At 37.5% G+C, this 15,546-nt stretch overlaps 1 protein-coding gene across 2 annotated transcripts in view; it reads right to left on the bottom strand.

Annotated features, from left to right (window-relative positions):
• INTS4 (integrator complex subunit 4) overlaps positions 1 to 15,546 on the bottom strand; it is a 123,270-nt gene that overhangs the window by 67,842 nt on the left and 39,882 nt on the right. For both annotated transcript variants that reach the window (XM_007187586.2, XM_007187585.2), the window contains exon 5: positions 12,556 to 12,662. In XM_007187586.2, the coding sequence (XP_007187648.1) occupies positions 12,556 to 12,662 (107 nt within the window). The remainder of the gene's footprint in view (positions 1 to 12,555; positions 12,663 to 15,546) is intronic.

The following is a 15,546-nucleotide window of genomic DNA, read 5'->3' on the forward strand; positions in this document are numbered from 1 at the left end:
TGCAGCCAAAAAAAGAAAAAAAAAGACTGTGCTCCTTTTAGAATCTTTTATACATTGAGCACAGAGTACAGAAACTAAATATGGATTATAAAGGGCCTTCTCTTGGGGGTTCTAAGGAGAACTGAAAGTAAATTAATTTAAATTAAGTGCATGCAAAGCATCTGCAGTGTTGTGAGAATTCCATAAACATTATCAGCTATTGTTACTATTACAATTATTATTAATAATAAAATTTGCTTCCTTCCACCTAAAAAATAAAATAAAATAAAAAGCCACCATCACCAAAGCAATCTTGAGAAAAAAGAACAAACCTGGAGAAATCATGCTCCCTGCCTTTAGACTATACTACAAGGCTACCATGATCAAAACAGTATGTTAATGGAACAAAAACAGACACACAGGACTTCCCTGCTGGCGCAGTGGTTAAGAATCCACCTGCCAACACAGGGGACATGGGTTCGAGCCCTGGTCCGGTAATATCCCACATGCCGTGGAGCAACAAAGCCCATGCACCACAACTACTGAGCCTGCGCTCCAGAGCCCGCAAGCCACAACTACTGAGCCCGTGTGCCACAACTACGGAAGCCCACGTGCCTAGAGCCCGTGCTCCGCAACGAGAGAAGCCACTGCAATGAGAAGCCCACGCACCGCAACAAAGAGCAGCCCCAACTCACCGCAACTAGAGAAAGCCTATGCACAGCAACAAAGACCCAACACAGCCAAAAATAAATAAATAAACAAATTTTTAAAAAAACAGACACACAGATCAATGGAACAGAAGAGAGAGCCAAGACATGAACCCACACACTTATGGTCAATTAATCTACAACAAAGAAGAAAAGAATATACAATGGGGAAAAGATAGTCCCTTTGATAAGTGGTGCTGGAGAAACTCTACAGCTACATGTAAAAGTATGAATTAGAACATTTTCTCATACCATATACAAAAGTAAACTCAAAATGGATTAAAGACCTAACTGTGGGGCTTCCCTGGTGGTCCAGCGGTAAAGAATCCACTTTCCAATGCAGGGGACGCAGGTTCAATCCCTGGTCAGTGAACTAAGATCCCACATGCTGCAGGGCAACTAAGCCCGCACGCCACAACTACTGAGCCCGTGTGCCTCAACTAGAGAGTCCTCGAGCTGCAAACTACAGAGCCCACACGCTCTGAAGAACAACTAGAGAGAGAAAAACCTGCACGCCACAACTAGGGAGAAGCCTGCACGCCGCAATGAAAAGCCTGCATGCCACAATGAAGATCCTGTGTGCCTCAACTAAGACACAACACAGCCAAAAAAAAAAAAAAAAAGACCTAAATGTAAGACTAGAAACCATAAAACTCCCAGAAGAAAACATAGGCAGAACACTCCTTGACATAAATCATAGAAATAGTTTTTTGGATCTCTCTCCTAAGGCAAAGGAAACAAAAGCAAAAATAAACAAATGGGACCTAATTAAACTTAAAAGCTTTTGCACAGCAAAGGAAACCACTGACAAAAAAGACAACCTAGTGGATCGGAGAAAAATATTTGCAAATTACATGACCAATAACGGGTTAATATCCCAAACATATAGACAACTCATATACCTCAATATCAATAAAACCCAAACAACCTGCTAAACAATACACTAAACAATACACTACTAAATAACCAAGAGATCACTGAAGAAATCAAAGAGGAAATCAAAAAATACCTAGAAACAAATGACAATGAAAACACAACAACCCAAAACCTATGGGATGCAGCAAAAGCAATTCTAAGAGGGAAGTTTATAGCAATAAAATCCTACCTCAAGAAACAAGAAACATCTCAAATAAACAACCTAACCTTACACCTAAAGCAATTAGAGAAAGAAGAACAAAAAAACCCCAAAGTTAGCAGAAGGAAAGAAATCATAACGATCAGATCGAAATAAATGAAAAAGAAATGAAGTAAACAATAATAAAGATCAATAAAACTAAAAGCTGGTTCTTTGAGAAGACAAACAAAATTGATAAACCATTAGCCAGACTCATCAAGAAAAAAAGGGAGAAGACTCAAATCAATACAATTAGAAATGAAAAGGGAGAAGTTACAACGGACACTGCAGAAATACAAAGGATCATGACAGATTACTACAAGTAACTATACGTCAATAAAATGGACAACCTGGAAGTAATGAACAGATCCTTAGAAAAGCACAACCTTCCGAGACTGAACCTGGAAGAAATAGAAAAGATAAACAGGCCAATCACAAGCACTGAAATTGAGACTGTGATTAAAAATCTTCCAACAAACAAAAGCCCAGGACCAGATGGCTTCACAGGCGAATTTTCTCAAAAATTTAGAGAAGAGCTAACACCTATCCTTCTCAAACTCTTCCAAAATATAGCAGAGGGAGGGACACTCCCAAACTCCTTCTACGAGACCACCATCACCCTGATACCAAAACCAGACAAACATGTCACAAAGAAAGAAAACTACAGGCCAATATCACTGATCAACATAGATGTAAAAATCCTCAACAAAATACTAGCAAACAGAATCCAACAGCACATTAAGAGGATCATACACCATGATCAAGTGGGGTTTATCCCATGAATGCAAAGATTCTTTAGTATACGCAAATCAATCAATGTGATTATTAACAAATTGAAGGAGAAAAATCATATGATCATCTCAATAGATGCAGAAAAAGCTTTCGACAAAATTCAACACTCATTTATGTTAAAAACCCTCCTGAAAGTAGGCATAGAGGGAACTTACCTCAACAAAATAAAGGCCATATATGACAAACCCACAGCCAACATCATTCTCAATGGTGAAAAACTGAAACCATTTCCTCTAAGATCAGGAAGAAGAAAAGGTTATTCACTCTCACCATTATTATTCAACAGTCCACTCTCACCACTACTATTCAACATAGTTTTGGAAGTTTTAGCCACGGCAATCAGAGAAGAAAAAGAAGTAAAAGGAATCCAAATCGGAAAAGAAGAAGTAAAGCTGTCACTGTTTGCAGATGACATGATACTAAACATAAAGAATCCTAAAGACGCTACCAGAAAACTACTAGAGCTAATCAATGAATTTGGTAAAGCAGGATATAAAATTAATGCACAGAAATCTCTTGCATTCCTATACACTAATGATGAAAAATCTGAAAGAAAAATTAAGGAAACACTTCCATTTACCATGGCAACAAAAAGAATAAAATACCTAGGAATAAACCTACATAAGGAGACAAAAGACCTGTATGCAGAAAACCATAAGACACTGATGAAAGAAATTAAAGATGATACAAACAGATGAAGAGATATACCATGTTTTTGGATTGGAAGAATCAACATTGTGAAAATGACTCTACTACCCAAAGCAATCTACAGATTCAATGCAATCCCTACCAAATTACCAATGGCATTTTTTCAGAGAACTAGAACAAAAAATTTCACAATTTGTATGGAAACACAAAAGACCCCAAATAGCCAAAGCAATCTTGAGAAAGAAAAACGGAGCTGGAGGAATCAGGCTCCCGGACTTCAGACTATACTACAAAGCTACAGTAATCAAGGCAGTATGGTATTGGCACAAAAACAGAAATATAGATCAATGGAACAGGACAGAAAGCCCAGAGATAAACCCATGCACATATGGTCACCTTATTTTTGATAAAGGAGGCCAGAATATACAATGGAGAAAAGACAGCCTCTTCAATAAGTGGTGCTGGGAAAACTGGACAACTACATGTAAAAGAATGAAATTAGAACACTCCCTAACACCATACACAAAAATAAACTCAAAATGGATTAAAGAGCTAAACGTAAGACCAGACACTATAAAACTCTTAGAGGAAAACATAGGCAGAACACTCTATGACATAAATCACAGCAAGATCCTTTTTGACCCACCTCCTAGAGAAAGGGAAATAAAAACAAAAATAAACAAATGGGACCTAATGAAACTTAAAAGCTTTTGCACAGCAAAGGAAACCATAAACAAGATGAAAAGACAACCCTCAGAATGGGAGAAAATATTTGCAAATAAAGCAACTGACAAAGGATTAACCTCCAAATTTTACAAGCAGCTCATGCAGCTCAATATCAAAAAAACAAACAACCCAATCCAAACATGGGCAGAAGATCTAAATAGACATTTCTCCAAAGAAGATGTACAGATTGCCAACAAATACATGAAAGGATGCTCAATATCACTAAACATTAGAGAAATGCAAATCAAAACTACAGTGAGGTATCACCTCACACCAGTCAGAATGGCCATCAAAAAATCTACAAACAATAAATGCTGGAGAGGGTGTGGAGAAAAGGGAACACTCTTGCACTGTTGGTGGGAATGCAAACTGATACAGCCACTATGGAGAACAGTATGGAGGTTCCTCAGAAAACTAAAAATAGAACTACCATACGACCCAGCAATCCCACTACTGGGCATATACCCTGAGACAACCATAATTCAAAAAGAGTCATGTACCACAATGTTCATTGCAGCTCTATTTACAATAGCCAGGATATGGAACAACCTAAGTGTCCATCGACAGATGAATGCATAAAGAAGATGTGGCACATATATACAATGGAATATTACTCATCCATAAAAAGAAGTGAAACTGAGTTATTTGTAGTGAGGTGGATGGACCTGGAGTCTGTCATGCAGAGTTAAGAAGTCAGAAAGAGAAAAACAAATACCGTATGCTAACACATATATATGGAATCTAAAAAAAAAAAATGGTTCTGAAGAACCTAGGGGCAGGACAGGAATAAAGCCTCAGAAGTACAGAATGGACTTGAGGACATGAGGAGGAGGATGGGTAACCTGGGACGAAGTGAGAGAGTGGCATGGACATATACACACTACCAAATGTAACATAGATCACTAGTGGGAAGCAGCCACATAGCACAGGGAGATCAGTTTGGTGCTTTGTGACCACCTAGAGGGTTGGGATAGGGAGGGTGGGAGGGAGACACAAGAGGGAGGAAGATATGGGGATGTATGTATATGTACAGCTGATTCACTTTGTTATAAAGCAGAAACTAACACACCATTGTGAAGCAATTATACTCCAATAAAGATTTTAAAAAAAAAAGACCCAATGCAACCAAAAATAAATAAAATAAAATTTTAAAATAAATAAATGTATACAATTTATGGATAAATAAATATACATATACAGTATTGGGGAATAAAAGACCCAACACTGCCAAAATTATTTATTTATTTATTTATTTATTTATTTATTTATTTATTTAAAAAAGAAAAAGACTGATGAGATATGTTGACAATCAATGCAAGATGCGATTCTGAACTGGATTCTTTTCCTATAAAGGACATTGGAATAAATACTGACATTTGAATGAGGTTTGAGGATTAAATGGTAATACGTTGATGTTAGTGTCCTGATTTTGATGGTCATATTGAGGTTATGAAGGAGAGTATCTTTGTTTATAGGAAACACAAACTGAAGTATTGAAGAGTAATGGGGCACCATGTTAGCAACTTACTCTAAAATGGTTCACAAGAAAAGAAAGTTCTTTATTACTGTGCTTGCAATTTTTCTTCAAGTTTGAGTTTTTTGTTTTTTTTTAAAAGGCCACACCACATGGCTTGGGGGATCTTAGTTCCCTGACCAGGGATTGAATCTGGGCCCTCGGCACCGAAAGCACCAAGTCCTAACCACTGGACCACCAGAGAATTCCCAAGTTAGAGATTTTTTTAAAAATGAAAGTTTAAATATACACAAAAAAGAATAAACTAACCATACTGTTTCATAAACATTAGAAAAATATTATATTATCCATAAGAATAAGTGTACTTTAAGACCATAAAAAGGGGGTAGCTATAGCATACTCATACCCACAGAGGTGCAGAGAATACCTGGAGGAGTTGTAGGCGGCTTTGCAAAGAAAGTGGATTTCATAACTTGTTTCCCCTCTTGTCTGAGAGGCAAAGAAGCATAGTGGAATGAACACAGACTGGAACCAGACCTAGGTCTGATTGCTGGAGCTGCCACTTAGTATCTATGTGGTCTTCACCAAGACCCTTTTTAGAAATCCTTACTTTGTAATGATAGGAGTAATATCCCCTACCATGAAGTTTTATGGTGAGTGGATTAAAATGAATTCATTTAATAATTATTGTATGTAAAATCAGCTAATAGTGTCCCAGATATAATAGATATTCAGTAAGTACAAATGCCTAGCATAGTGCCTGGCACTTGGCATGTACTTTTAAAAAAACAACCTGCTTAAGAAGAGAAGGGAAACAGGTGGGGAAAAGAAGGACAGGTGGTGGCAAAAAATAGAAAACAGAGAAGGGTCAGAGGTAAAAGTGGGCCAGCTGGATGAAACAGCCCTGCTGATCTGGAACACACAAGCATAAACTTTCTAGTGATAGCTGTCTAATAAGAGGGCAGTCTGTCAGGAAAGGTACTGAGCACCTGTTAATGGTTCACATCAGAATGCTCCAAGGGGAAATTCCTGAACTAAATGGACCTGAACTTTCTGTGTGAAGCTATGTTCTATGTGAAGTTAGACTAGGCAGGTAGGCTTACTTAGAGGAGAGAACAAAGGAAACCTGGAGAGAAAGCTCAGGTGTGGAGGGTGGGGCTCTCAGAGAGGGACTGTCTCCTTATAAAAATGTCTCAATCAAGCATTTTAGATCAGAGTTAGTTCATGCCTCCAAGTTATTTAAGCTACAGAAATGTGAAACACATACTTTTTTTTTTTCTAAGTATTTGTTTATTTATTTATTTATGGCTGTGCTGGGTCTTCGTTTCTGTGCGAGGGCTTTCTCTAGTTGCGGCAAGCGGGGGCCACTCTTCATCGCAGTGCGCGGGCCTCTCACTATCGCGGCCTCTCTTGTTGCGGAGCACAGGCTCCAGACGCGCAGGCTCAGTAATTGTGGCTCACAGGCCCAGCTGCTCCGCGGCACGTGGGATCTTCCTAGACCAGGGCTCGAACCCGTGTCCCCTGCATTGGCAGGCAGATTCTCAACCACTGCGCCACCAGGGAAGCCCTGAAACATATACTTTTTAAAAAATTTTTTATTTATTTATTTATGGCTGTGTTGGGTCTTCGTTTCTGTGCGAGGGCTTTCTCCAGTTGCGGCAAGCGGGGGCCTCTCTTCATTGCAGTGCGCGGGCCTCTCACTATCGTGCGTGGCCTCTCTTGTTGCGGAGCACAGGCTCCAGACACGCAGGCTCAGTAATTGTGGCTCACGGGGCTAGTTGCTCCGCGGCATGTGGGATCTTCCCAGACCAGGACTCGAACCCGTGTCCCCTGCATTGGCAGGCAGATTCTCAACCACTGCACCACCAGGGAAGCCCCCTGAAACATATACTTTTAAGTGATCACAATGTCATGTAGAGTAAGGGCTCAAAATTATCCAACAAAATAACACACTAAAACTGAGAAGTTAAGAGAAATTTCCAGATACGAAGCTGACAATGACTCTGTCACAGTTAATACAGCAAAGTTGTTCTTTTTTTTAAAACTATTTTTATTTAGTATGGAAGCATCATTTGTCATAACTAAACTGGTAACTGAACCACCAGCCCCTGGAAGATTGCTGCAATTGTTACAAATACTTCATTTGATTTTCAAACAAACTAAAACATTCTAGTTCCTATTAAGGTAACCAAGGCAACACTGACGCATAACCAGCCTATTACTGCACACTGAGTGTTAGCCCAAAAGAGATCATAAGTCTAAATCACACCCTCAGGGCAGCAATTACAGTTTTATGATGTCCTTCCCCCACAGGTCACTACTTACATCACGGCTATCATCACTAATAGCTGCCTAGTCTCTGCTCTGCAGATGATGTTATTTTGGTGTTATACCCAGGCCATTAAAGTGCCATCATTTCTCTATTAATGGAGTGAGTAAGCAAACCACATCCCTGATAATAAGAGCAATCCACGTCAAAAATAAAATAAGCTAAACCAATCGGTTTAAAACTATTGCTACAGGAAAAAAAATCAATGATTAAGTATATCAAGAAAATCTGAGACTGAGGTTAAATAAGACAAAAATACCTTACTGACTCATTCAGTTTCAATATGGATATTTTTTTCTTTTTTGGGAGGGGGAGGGAGGCAGCACACTGCACGGCTTGTGGGATCTTAGGGCCCCGACCAGGGATTGAACCCCGGCCATGGCACTGACAGCGCTGAGTCCTAACCACTGGACCGCTGAAGAATTCCCATCAATATGGATTGTTTTTAAGGACAGATAAAAATTCAGTGTACTTAGCAATGGAAATGATTCTAACAGACAACCTCTCCTAACAAACACACATAATATCTGTTTGGGTAGTATTTAATAAATCTTAAAATGCTGTCTGTTTCTATCTTTTGCCTTAAGAGCTTAATGTTTTGATACTTTTGCCACAGAATTAAAGGAACAGAAAAGAAACAGAGAGAATGGAAGAGAAGGTGAGATGGAAACAGAAAAACAAAGAATTAAACTAGGCTCTAAGGAAGACATATAAGCAAAAATGACAAGATATTTATTCTTCTAGAAAAATCTTCACAGATAGGAAAGAAAGCAGAAGACCTCTAATTTCAGTTGTGCGAATCCTACACAAGAAAAGAGTTAGTAATTTCCTGGCCAAATCTAAATCTCTTCATCTCTCAAATGAGGACTAGCTGTACAATGTACCTCAAAGGATTACTAACAGGATAAAATGAGATGAATTTTGAAACGTTAAGAGTACCCAAAAGCATGACTTTCTTTCTACTGTGAAACAAAAAATATGGCAGATTCACACCTTACATTTTAAAAATATATAAAGGAGCAACATAAACTTCAAAAAAATAATAAGGATAAGGGACTTCCCTGCTGGTCCAGTGGTTAAGAATCCGCCTTCCAATGCAGGGGACATGGTTCAATCCCTGGTCGGGGAACTAAGATCCCACACGCCGTCGGGCAACTAAGCCCATGTGTCACAACTACTGAGCTCCCATGCTCCTTTTCTTTTCTGTCAGGTCAGCAGAAATAGCCTCTTTTCACGTCTGGTTCTAGTAATTTGAGCCTTCTTTTCTTCCTTTCCAAAACTAAAGGTTTATCAATTTTGTTGTCAAATAACAAGCTTTTGGTTTTCTCTAATGTTTTTCTACTCTTGATTTCATTAATTTCTCCTCTAGTTTTTCGTATTTCCCTCTTTCTGCATGCTTTATATTTATGTGCTCTTCTTTATACAGCGTCTTAAGGTGGAAGGTTAGGGTACTGGTATGAGATCTTTCTTCTTTTTTACTATAGACACAAATTGCTATAAATTTCCCTCTCAGCATGCATTAGATGCAGCCCAGTTTTGGTATGTTGTGTCTTCATTTTGACTCATCTCAAAGTATTTTCTAATTTCCCTACTGATTTCTTCTTTGACCCTTGGTTAAATAGGAGTATGTTGTTTAATTTCCACATATTTGTGCTTTTCCTAATTTTTTTCTGCTACTCATCTAATTTCATTCCATTGTAGTTGAAAAACATACTTTGCATTATTTCTATCAAAAGAGTGAATGTTATTGTATGTGAATCATATCTCAAGGCACATTGTAGGGCAAAAATCACAGACAAAATAGCATTAGGCAATAGAAACAGTAACTGTAGCTATGAATCATAGTCTTTATTTATGTGAATTTGCAAAACTTTGTGACAGATCTGCCATTTCCAGGTAGTTGAAATTTTCATCCTATTACAAATGGTGAAGAAATGCACAAAAACTCCATATGAGAAACTGGAAAAGAACATGAAAAGCTCATTCTTAAGAGAGAACATATAAATGAAGAACAAATATGTAATCTTTTAAAAAGGAAATTTTAAAAAAATGAAATGCCATTTTCCTCCTACCAAATTAACAGGTTTATCTCTTGTTTAATATCCAATGCTAGAAAAACAGGTGAAATTAGGCACTCTCATATACTATTGATGGGCATATAAACTGGAATACTTTGGAAAACAATTTGGCAAAAGTATCAAAAGCCTTACAAAAAACTCTAAATGCTTTCATCTAGTAATTCTACTGTGACAATCTATGTTTAGGAAATAACCCTAAATACAGAAAATACTTTAGACTAATCACATTCACTGTATTATTATTTACAATTTTAAAAAATGGCTACAATATAAATGTCCAATAATAGGAGAATAGTTAGGACAAACTATGGTTTAATTACTGGACAAAATATCATGCAACCATTAAAAATATTTCTAAAACATTTACAATATAAGGAAAACACTTTTGTTACGTTAGTGAAAAAGCAAAATTGAACATAGAATATGCTTACAGCTACGTGTGTAAAAAGAAAAGCAATCAGGCTTCCCTGGTGGTGCAGTGGTTGAGAATTCGCCTGCCAATGCAGGGGAACACAGGTTCGAGCCCTGGTCTGGGAAGATCCCACATGCCGCGGAGCAACTGGGCCCGTGAGCCACAACTACTGAGCCTGCGCGCCTGGAGCCTATGCTCTGCAACAAGAGAGGCCGCGATAGTGAGAGGCCCGCGCACCGCGATGAAGAGTGGCCCCCGCTTGCCGCAACTAGAGAAAGCCCTCGCACAGAAACGAAGACCCAACACAGCCAAAAATTAATTAATTAATTAATTAATTTAAAAAAAAAAGAAAAGCAATCAATCTGTATACAGAAAAAAAATCAGAAAGCATACATCAAAAGACCAATAATAATGGTTGCCTTTATAATGGTTGAGTGTAGTTCTTTCTTTATACTTTTTAGTATCTTTCCAAAGTTCCATGAGTATAAATTTTTATAATAAAAGGTTTATTTCAAACAAATTTAAGAAACTGTTACTTCAAGCAGAACAATCCACTGAGTACGACGCCTCTCTCACAAACACAACCTCCCAGGTATATACTCTCACATGGGAGATACACTTACTTTCTCAAACACATAATCCCTAGTTTTTTCCACTTAAGCTTTTAATACTGTACTTCTCAAAGTGTTCTGGGTTTGTTTATTGTTGTCATTGTTTATTAAGATAAATGAAATACTCTTTCCTGGGGTTCAGAAATGGCTTTCTAATTCCATGAATATAACCCTTCCACAATTCAAACATATGTCTCCTTATATTCTCAAAATAAATTTATCAAAAAGATTAAAACTAAAGCCAATTGTCAGAACACTCTTTGACATAAATCACAGCAAGATCCTTTCTGACCCACCTCCTAGAGAAATGGAAATAAAAACAAAAATAAACAAATGGGACCTAATGAAACTTAAAAGCTTTTGTACAGCATAGGAAACCATAAACAAGACAAAAAGACAACCCTCAGAATGGGAGAAAATATTTGCAAACAAAGCAACTGACAAAGGATTACTCTCCAAAATATACAAGCAGCTCATGCAGCTCAATATCAAAAAAACAAACAACACAATCCAAAAATGGGCAGAAGATCTAAATAGACATTTCTCCAAAGAAGATATACAGATTGCCAACAAACACATGAAAGGATGCTCAACATCACTAATCATTAGAGAAATGCAAATCAAAACTACAATGAGGTATCACCTCACACCAGTCAGAATGGCCATCATCAAAAAATCTACAAACAAGAATGGACTTGAGGACACGGGGAGGGGGAAGGGTAAGCTGGGACGAAGTGAGAGAGTGGCATGGACATATACACACTACCAAATGTAAAACAGATAGCTAGTGGGAAGCAGCCGCACAGCACAAGGAGAGCAGCTCGGTGCTCTGTGACCACCTAGAGGGGTGGGATAGGGAGGGTGGGAGGGAGACGCAAGAGGGAGGGGATATGGGGATATATGTATGCATATAGCTGATTCACTTTGTTATACAGCAGAAACTAACACAACAATGTAAAGCAATTATACTCCAATAAAGATGTTAAAAAAAAAAAGTCAATTCTACAAAGTTTAGGAACTGGTGTTATGCACAAAAGACAGCTAATAAAAAGCTCCAAATTAAGTCAAAAGGCACAACTAATGTACATACAATTTTTTATAATCAGATCAACAAAAAAAATTTCCGAAACACTTGTTTGTGTCTAGTTGGTCTGTTAATTGAGGCAACAAAGTATCATAAAAAGAATATGGAAAAAAAAAAAAAAAAAGAATATGGGCTTTGGAATCAGAAAAAGGAGTTTATGCCCTGGTTCTGCAACTTCCTAACTGTGAAAACTTGGGGAAACTAAACGTCTCCAACCTCAATTCCCACCTTAGTAAAAGAGGTATAATAGCACTTCCCTAAAGGACTATGAGGAACAAATGAAAAACTGGGTACAAAGTACCATAATAAGCAGAGTGCATATATTAGGTACAGGATACATGGTAGTTCCTATGATTATTTTCATTTCTTTTGGGAGGATGAGGAAGTTCATTTTATAACAAGTTACTCAACTTTATTCCTAATCCAACATCAAGAAACAAAAAAAATGAGGCAGCTCTTAAAACAATTAAGAGTCCTTGGCAATTCTCAGTTATAGATTTAGGATGGAGGCAAGAAGATCTTACAGCTCATATCACCTCTCCAGATAATGCAAAACTGTTCAAGAAAGATGCAACCCTGTGTCTAACGATTATATTCTTACCTTGCAGGCTACATCAACTAATCGCATCTGGATAGCTTGATTGTCTGGGAGTTTAGTGCCAATTGCAAGCAAAGTGTCCAACAGCTGAGCTAGGACTTGATGAGACTCTAGAAAGGAAGATGGAAAGTTGGGTTTTAGAATTTCAAAAGGAGATCACTATAGAAACTAAATTTACTTGGGTAAAGAATGTAGATTTTTGTCTGCTGGGTTCTACTATTTGATCCCTGATTCCCTTCAACTAAGTTCCTAAAGGGATCATGTCTAAAAATTTGAGTCCTCCACAGCATGGCGCATAGTGCTCCAAAAATGTTTAGTGCTTGACTAATTCAAGGGCTTTTCATTGCCTTCAAGATAAAGTCTAAATTCCTTAGCAGGGCATGCATACATACATACATACATACATATATACATACATACATACATACCAGTCCCGCCATGATGTCTAGCCCTCCCTACTTTTCTAGCCTCATCTCTTTCAGGTCTCCTCTAGCACCCTTTTCCGCAATTACTTATAATTTCATGTCCCCCTACCTTTGCTCAGGCCAACTTCCCTACCTAGAATGCCTTCATCTACATCCAACTCCATTTTCAACCTTACTCCCCAGGGAGCACCTACTAATCCTGAAGTGTCACCTCCTGTATAGTGCTTTTCCTTCTTCCCCTAAAACAACTGACCATTTCTTCCTCATGCTTCCACTGAATCAGCTATAACACTTAACGATACTTATTTATTTGCATATCAGACAAAACCAGGAGACTGAAAGATCCTTAAGGACAAGGACTGTGTTTTACTCACCTTTGTATTATCAGAATCTAGCGCGACTCATTATATGCCCAACAGATGCTTAATAAATGGGCAAACAGCCAATTCTAAGTGAATCACTATCAATCACCTTAGCCAGATTCTCTTCTTTGTCTAAATTCTCTTTGTTCCAAAATACAGCTCTTATAATGCTAGTTGTATACAAGAGGATTTAGGTGGCATTAGGAAAATCATTTTTATATTAATAACCTTGTACAGGCATACCTTGTTTCACTGTGCTTCACTTTATTGCACTTTGCAGATACTGTACTACATTTTTTACAAATTGAAGGTCTGCCTCAACCCTGCATCAAGCAAGTCTATCAGTGCCATTTTCAACAGCATTGCTCACTTCATGTCTCTGTCACTTTTTGGTAATTCTTGAAATATTTCAAACTTTCATTATTATATTATGGTGATTTGTGATCAATGATCTTTGATATTACTATTGCAAAAAGATAATGACTCACTAAAGACTCAGATTATGGTTAACATTTTTTAGCAATACAGTATTAAGGTAGTACATTCTTTTTAGACATAATGCTATTGCACACTTAATAGACTACAGTATAGTGGAGACATTACTTTTATCTGCACTGGGAAATCAAAACACTTGTGTGACTTGCTTTATTGTGATATTCACTTTACTGTGGTGGTCTGGAACAGAACCTGCAATATCTCAGAGGTATGCTTGTACATAGTTTAATGAACAAAATAAAAATTGCAGTTATTATGTTGATGACATTAATTTCCTTTTACCTTTACTAATATAGTCTCTTTAATTTTATTTAACTAAAAAATAATTGTCCACTTAAGAAAAACATTAAGTAAACCATAATATAGATGTGAAACAAATATGTCAAAAATGGTATGATATATAAATGACTAAAGCTCAGAAAACACTGGTTAAATCACCTCTTACTAAGACTTCCAGTAAAACACAATAGATTGAACACATCTGTTTATCACTAATTCTTTCCTAAAACCTCATTAACATATAAGCGTAAAGAAATTTAAAAGGTATAAACTTACAAGGACAAAGAAAACAGGAGAAGAAAGGTAAGCAGATGAGAAAAGTCAACAAATTTTTCAGAGATGGAAAGCAGTTAAAAAGTCTATGGCAGCTCGGTGCTTTGTGACCACCTAGAGGGGTGGGATACGGAGGGTGGGAGGGAGGCACAAGAGGGAGGAGATATGGGGATATATATATATGTGTAGCTGATTCACTTTGTTATAAAAGCAGAAACTAACACACCATTGTAAAGCAATTATATTCCAATAAAGATGTTAAAAAAATACTTTGTATGTCAAAAAATAAATAAATAAAATCAAAAAAAAAGTCTATGGCAGAACTGAGAAATCTAATACTAAATGCCTACTGAGGAGGGTGTCGTGACAGAGCAAATAAATTCTAGCCATACGCCCAGAAAGATTCAGGAATGGTAGATTTAAAAAAAACAACCAAAAAACACCCCAAAACAGGGATGAGGCAGGGATTTGTTTGAAAGGTCTATAAGAAGTAGTTGGACCCCTGCCTCCTTCCCTATCCTATATAACCAAGTGACCACTGAAATAGGAGGTTTGTTCTCTATGAAAATTAGGACAGAAAGGATCTAATTTGGGGAATACCAGGTGAGGACAGGGAGGAAATATAATGAAGAAGAGAAGATTAAGAGATAATCAACATATTGAAAATGAGACTCCCTCCCTCTCCCTAGCTCTCTTCAGTTGCTTTGGCTAAAAAAAAAAAAACATGGCAGCCGGGCATTTCTGTCTTCCTAGCAGGAGAGTCAAAAGCTGATGGATCCCACAGAAAAACAGCAAAAGACACCAATATTTAACAGCCCTCCAAAGACATAAAGGATCATCTTAGAGTGAAGCCTACCAGCTGACAAGCCCCATCCATTCACACAGAACTACCAATCAGCTTTTTATTGCCTCATCTTAAATTTAAATGCAATGCCAAGGATCATCAAGAAAAGTCTCCATTAATACAATACTGTAAATCAACTATACTTCAGTAAGAATTTTTTTAAGTTGAATAGATTAAAAAAGGAAAGAAAAGTCTCCAATATGAAAGAGGCCACAAAGAGATAAGAAGGTGCTAAGAGAAAACGGAAGAGAGGTGAAGAAATCTCCAACACCACTACACTGCCCTGTAATTTATTTCTTCAAAAAGATGATTCTGC

The sequence above is a fragment of the Balaenoptera acutorostrata genome, chromosome 9 (assembly GCF_949987535.1).
Source record: "Balaenoptera acutorostrata chromosome 9, mBalAcu1.1, whole genome shotgun sequence".
Taxonomy (NCBI): Eukaryota; Metazoa; Chordata; class Mammalia; order Artiodactyla; family Balaenopteridae; genus Balaenoptera; species Balaenoptera acutorostrata.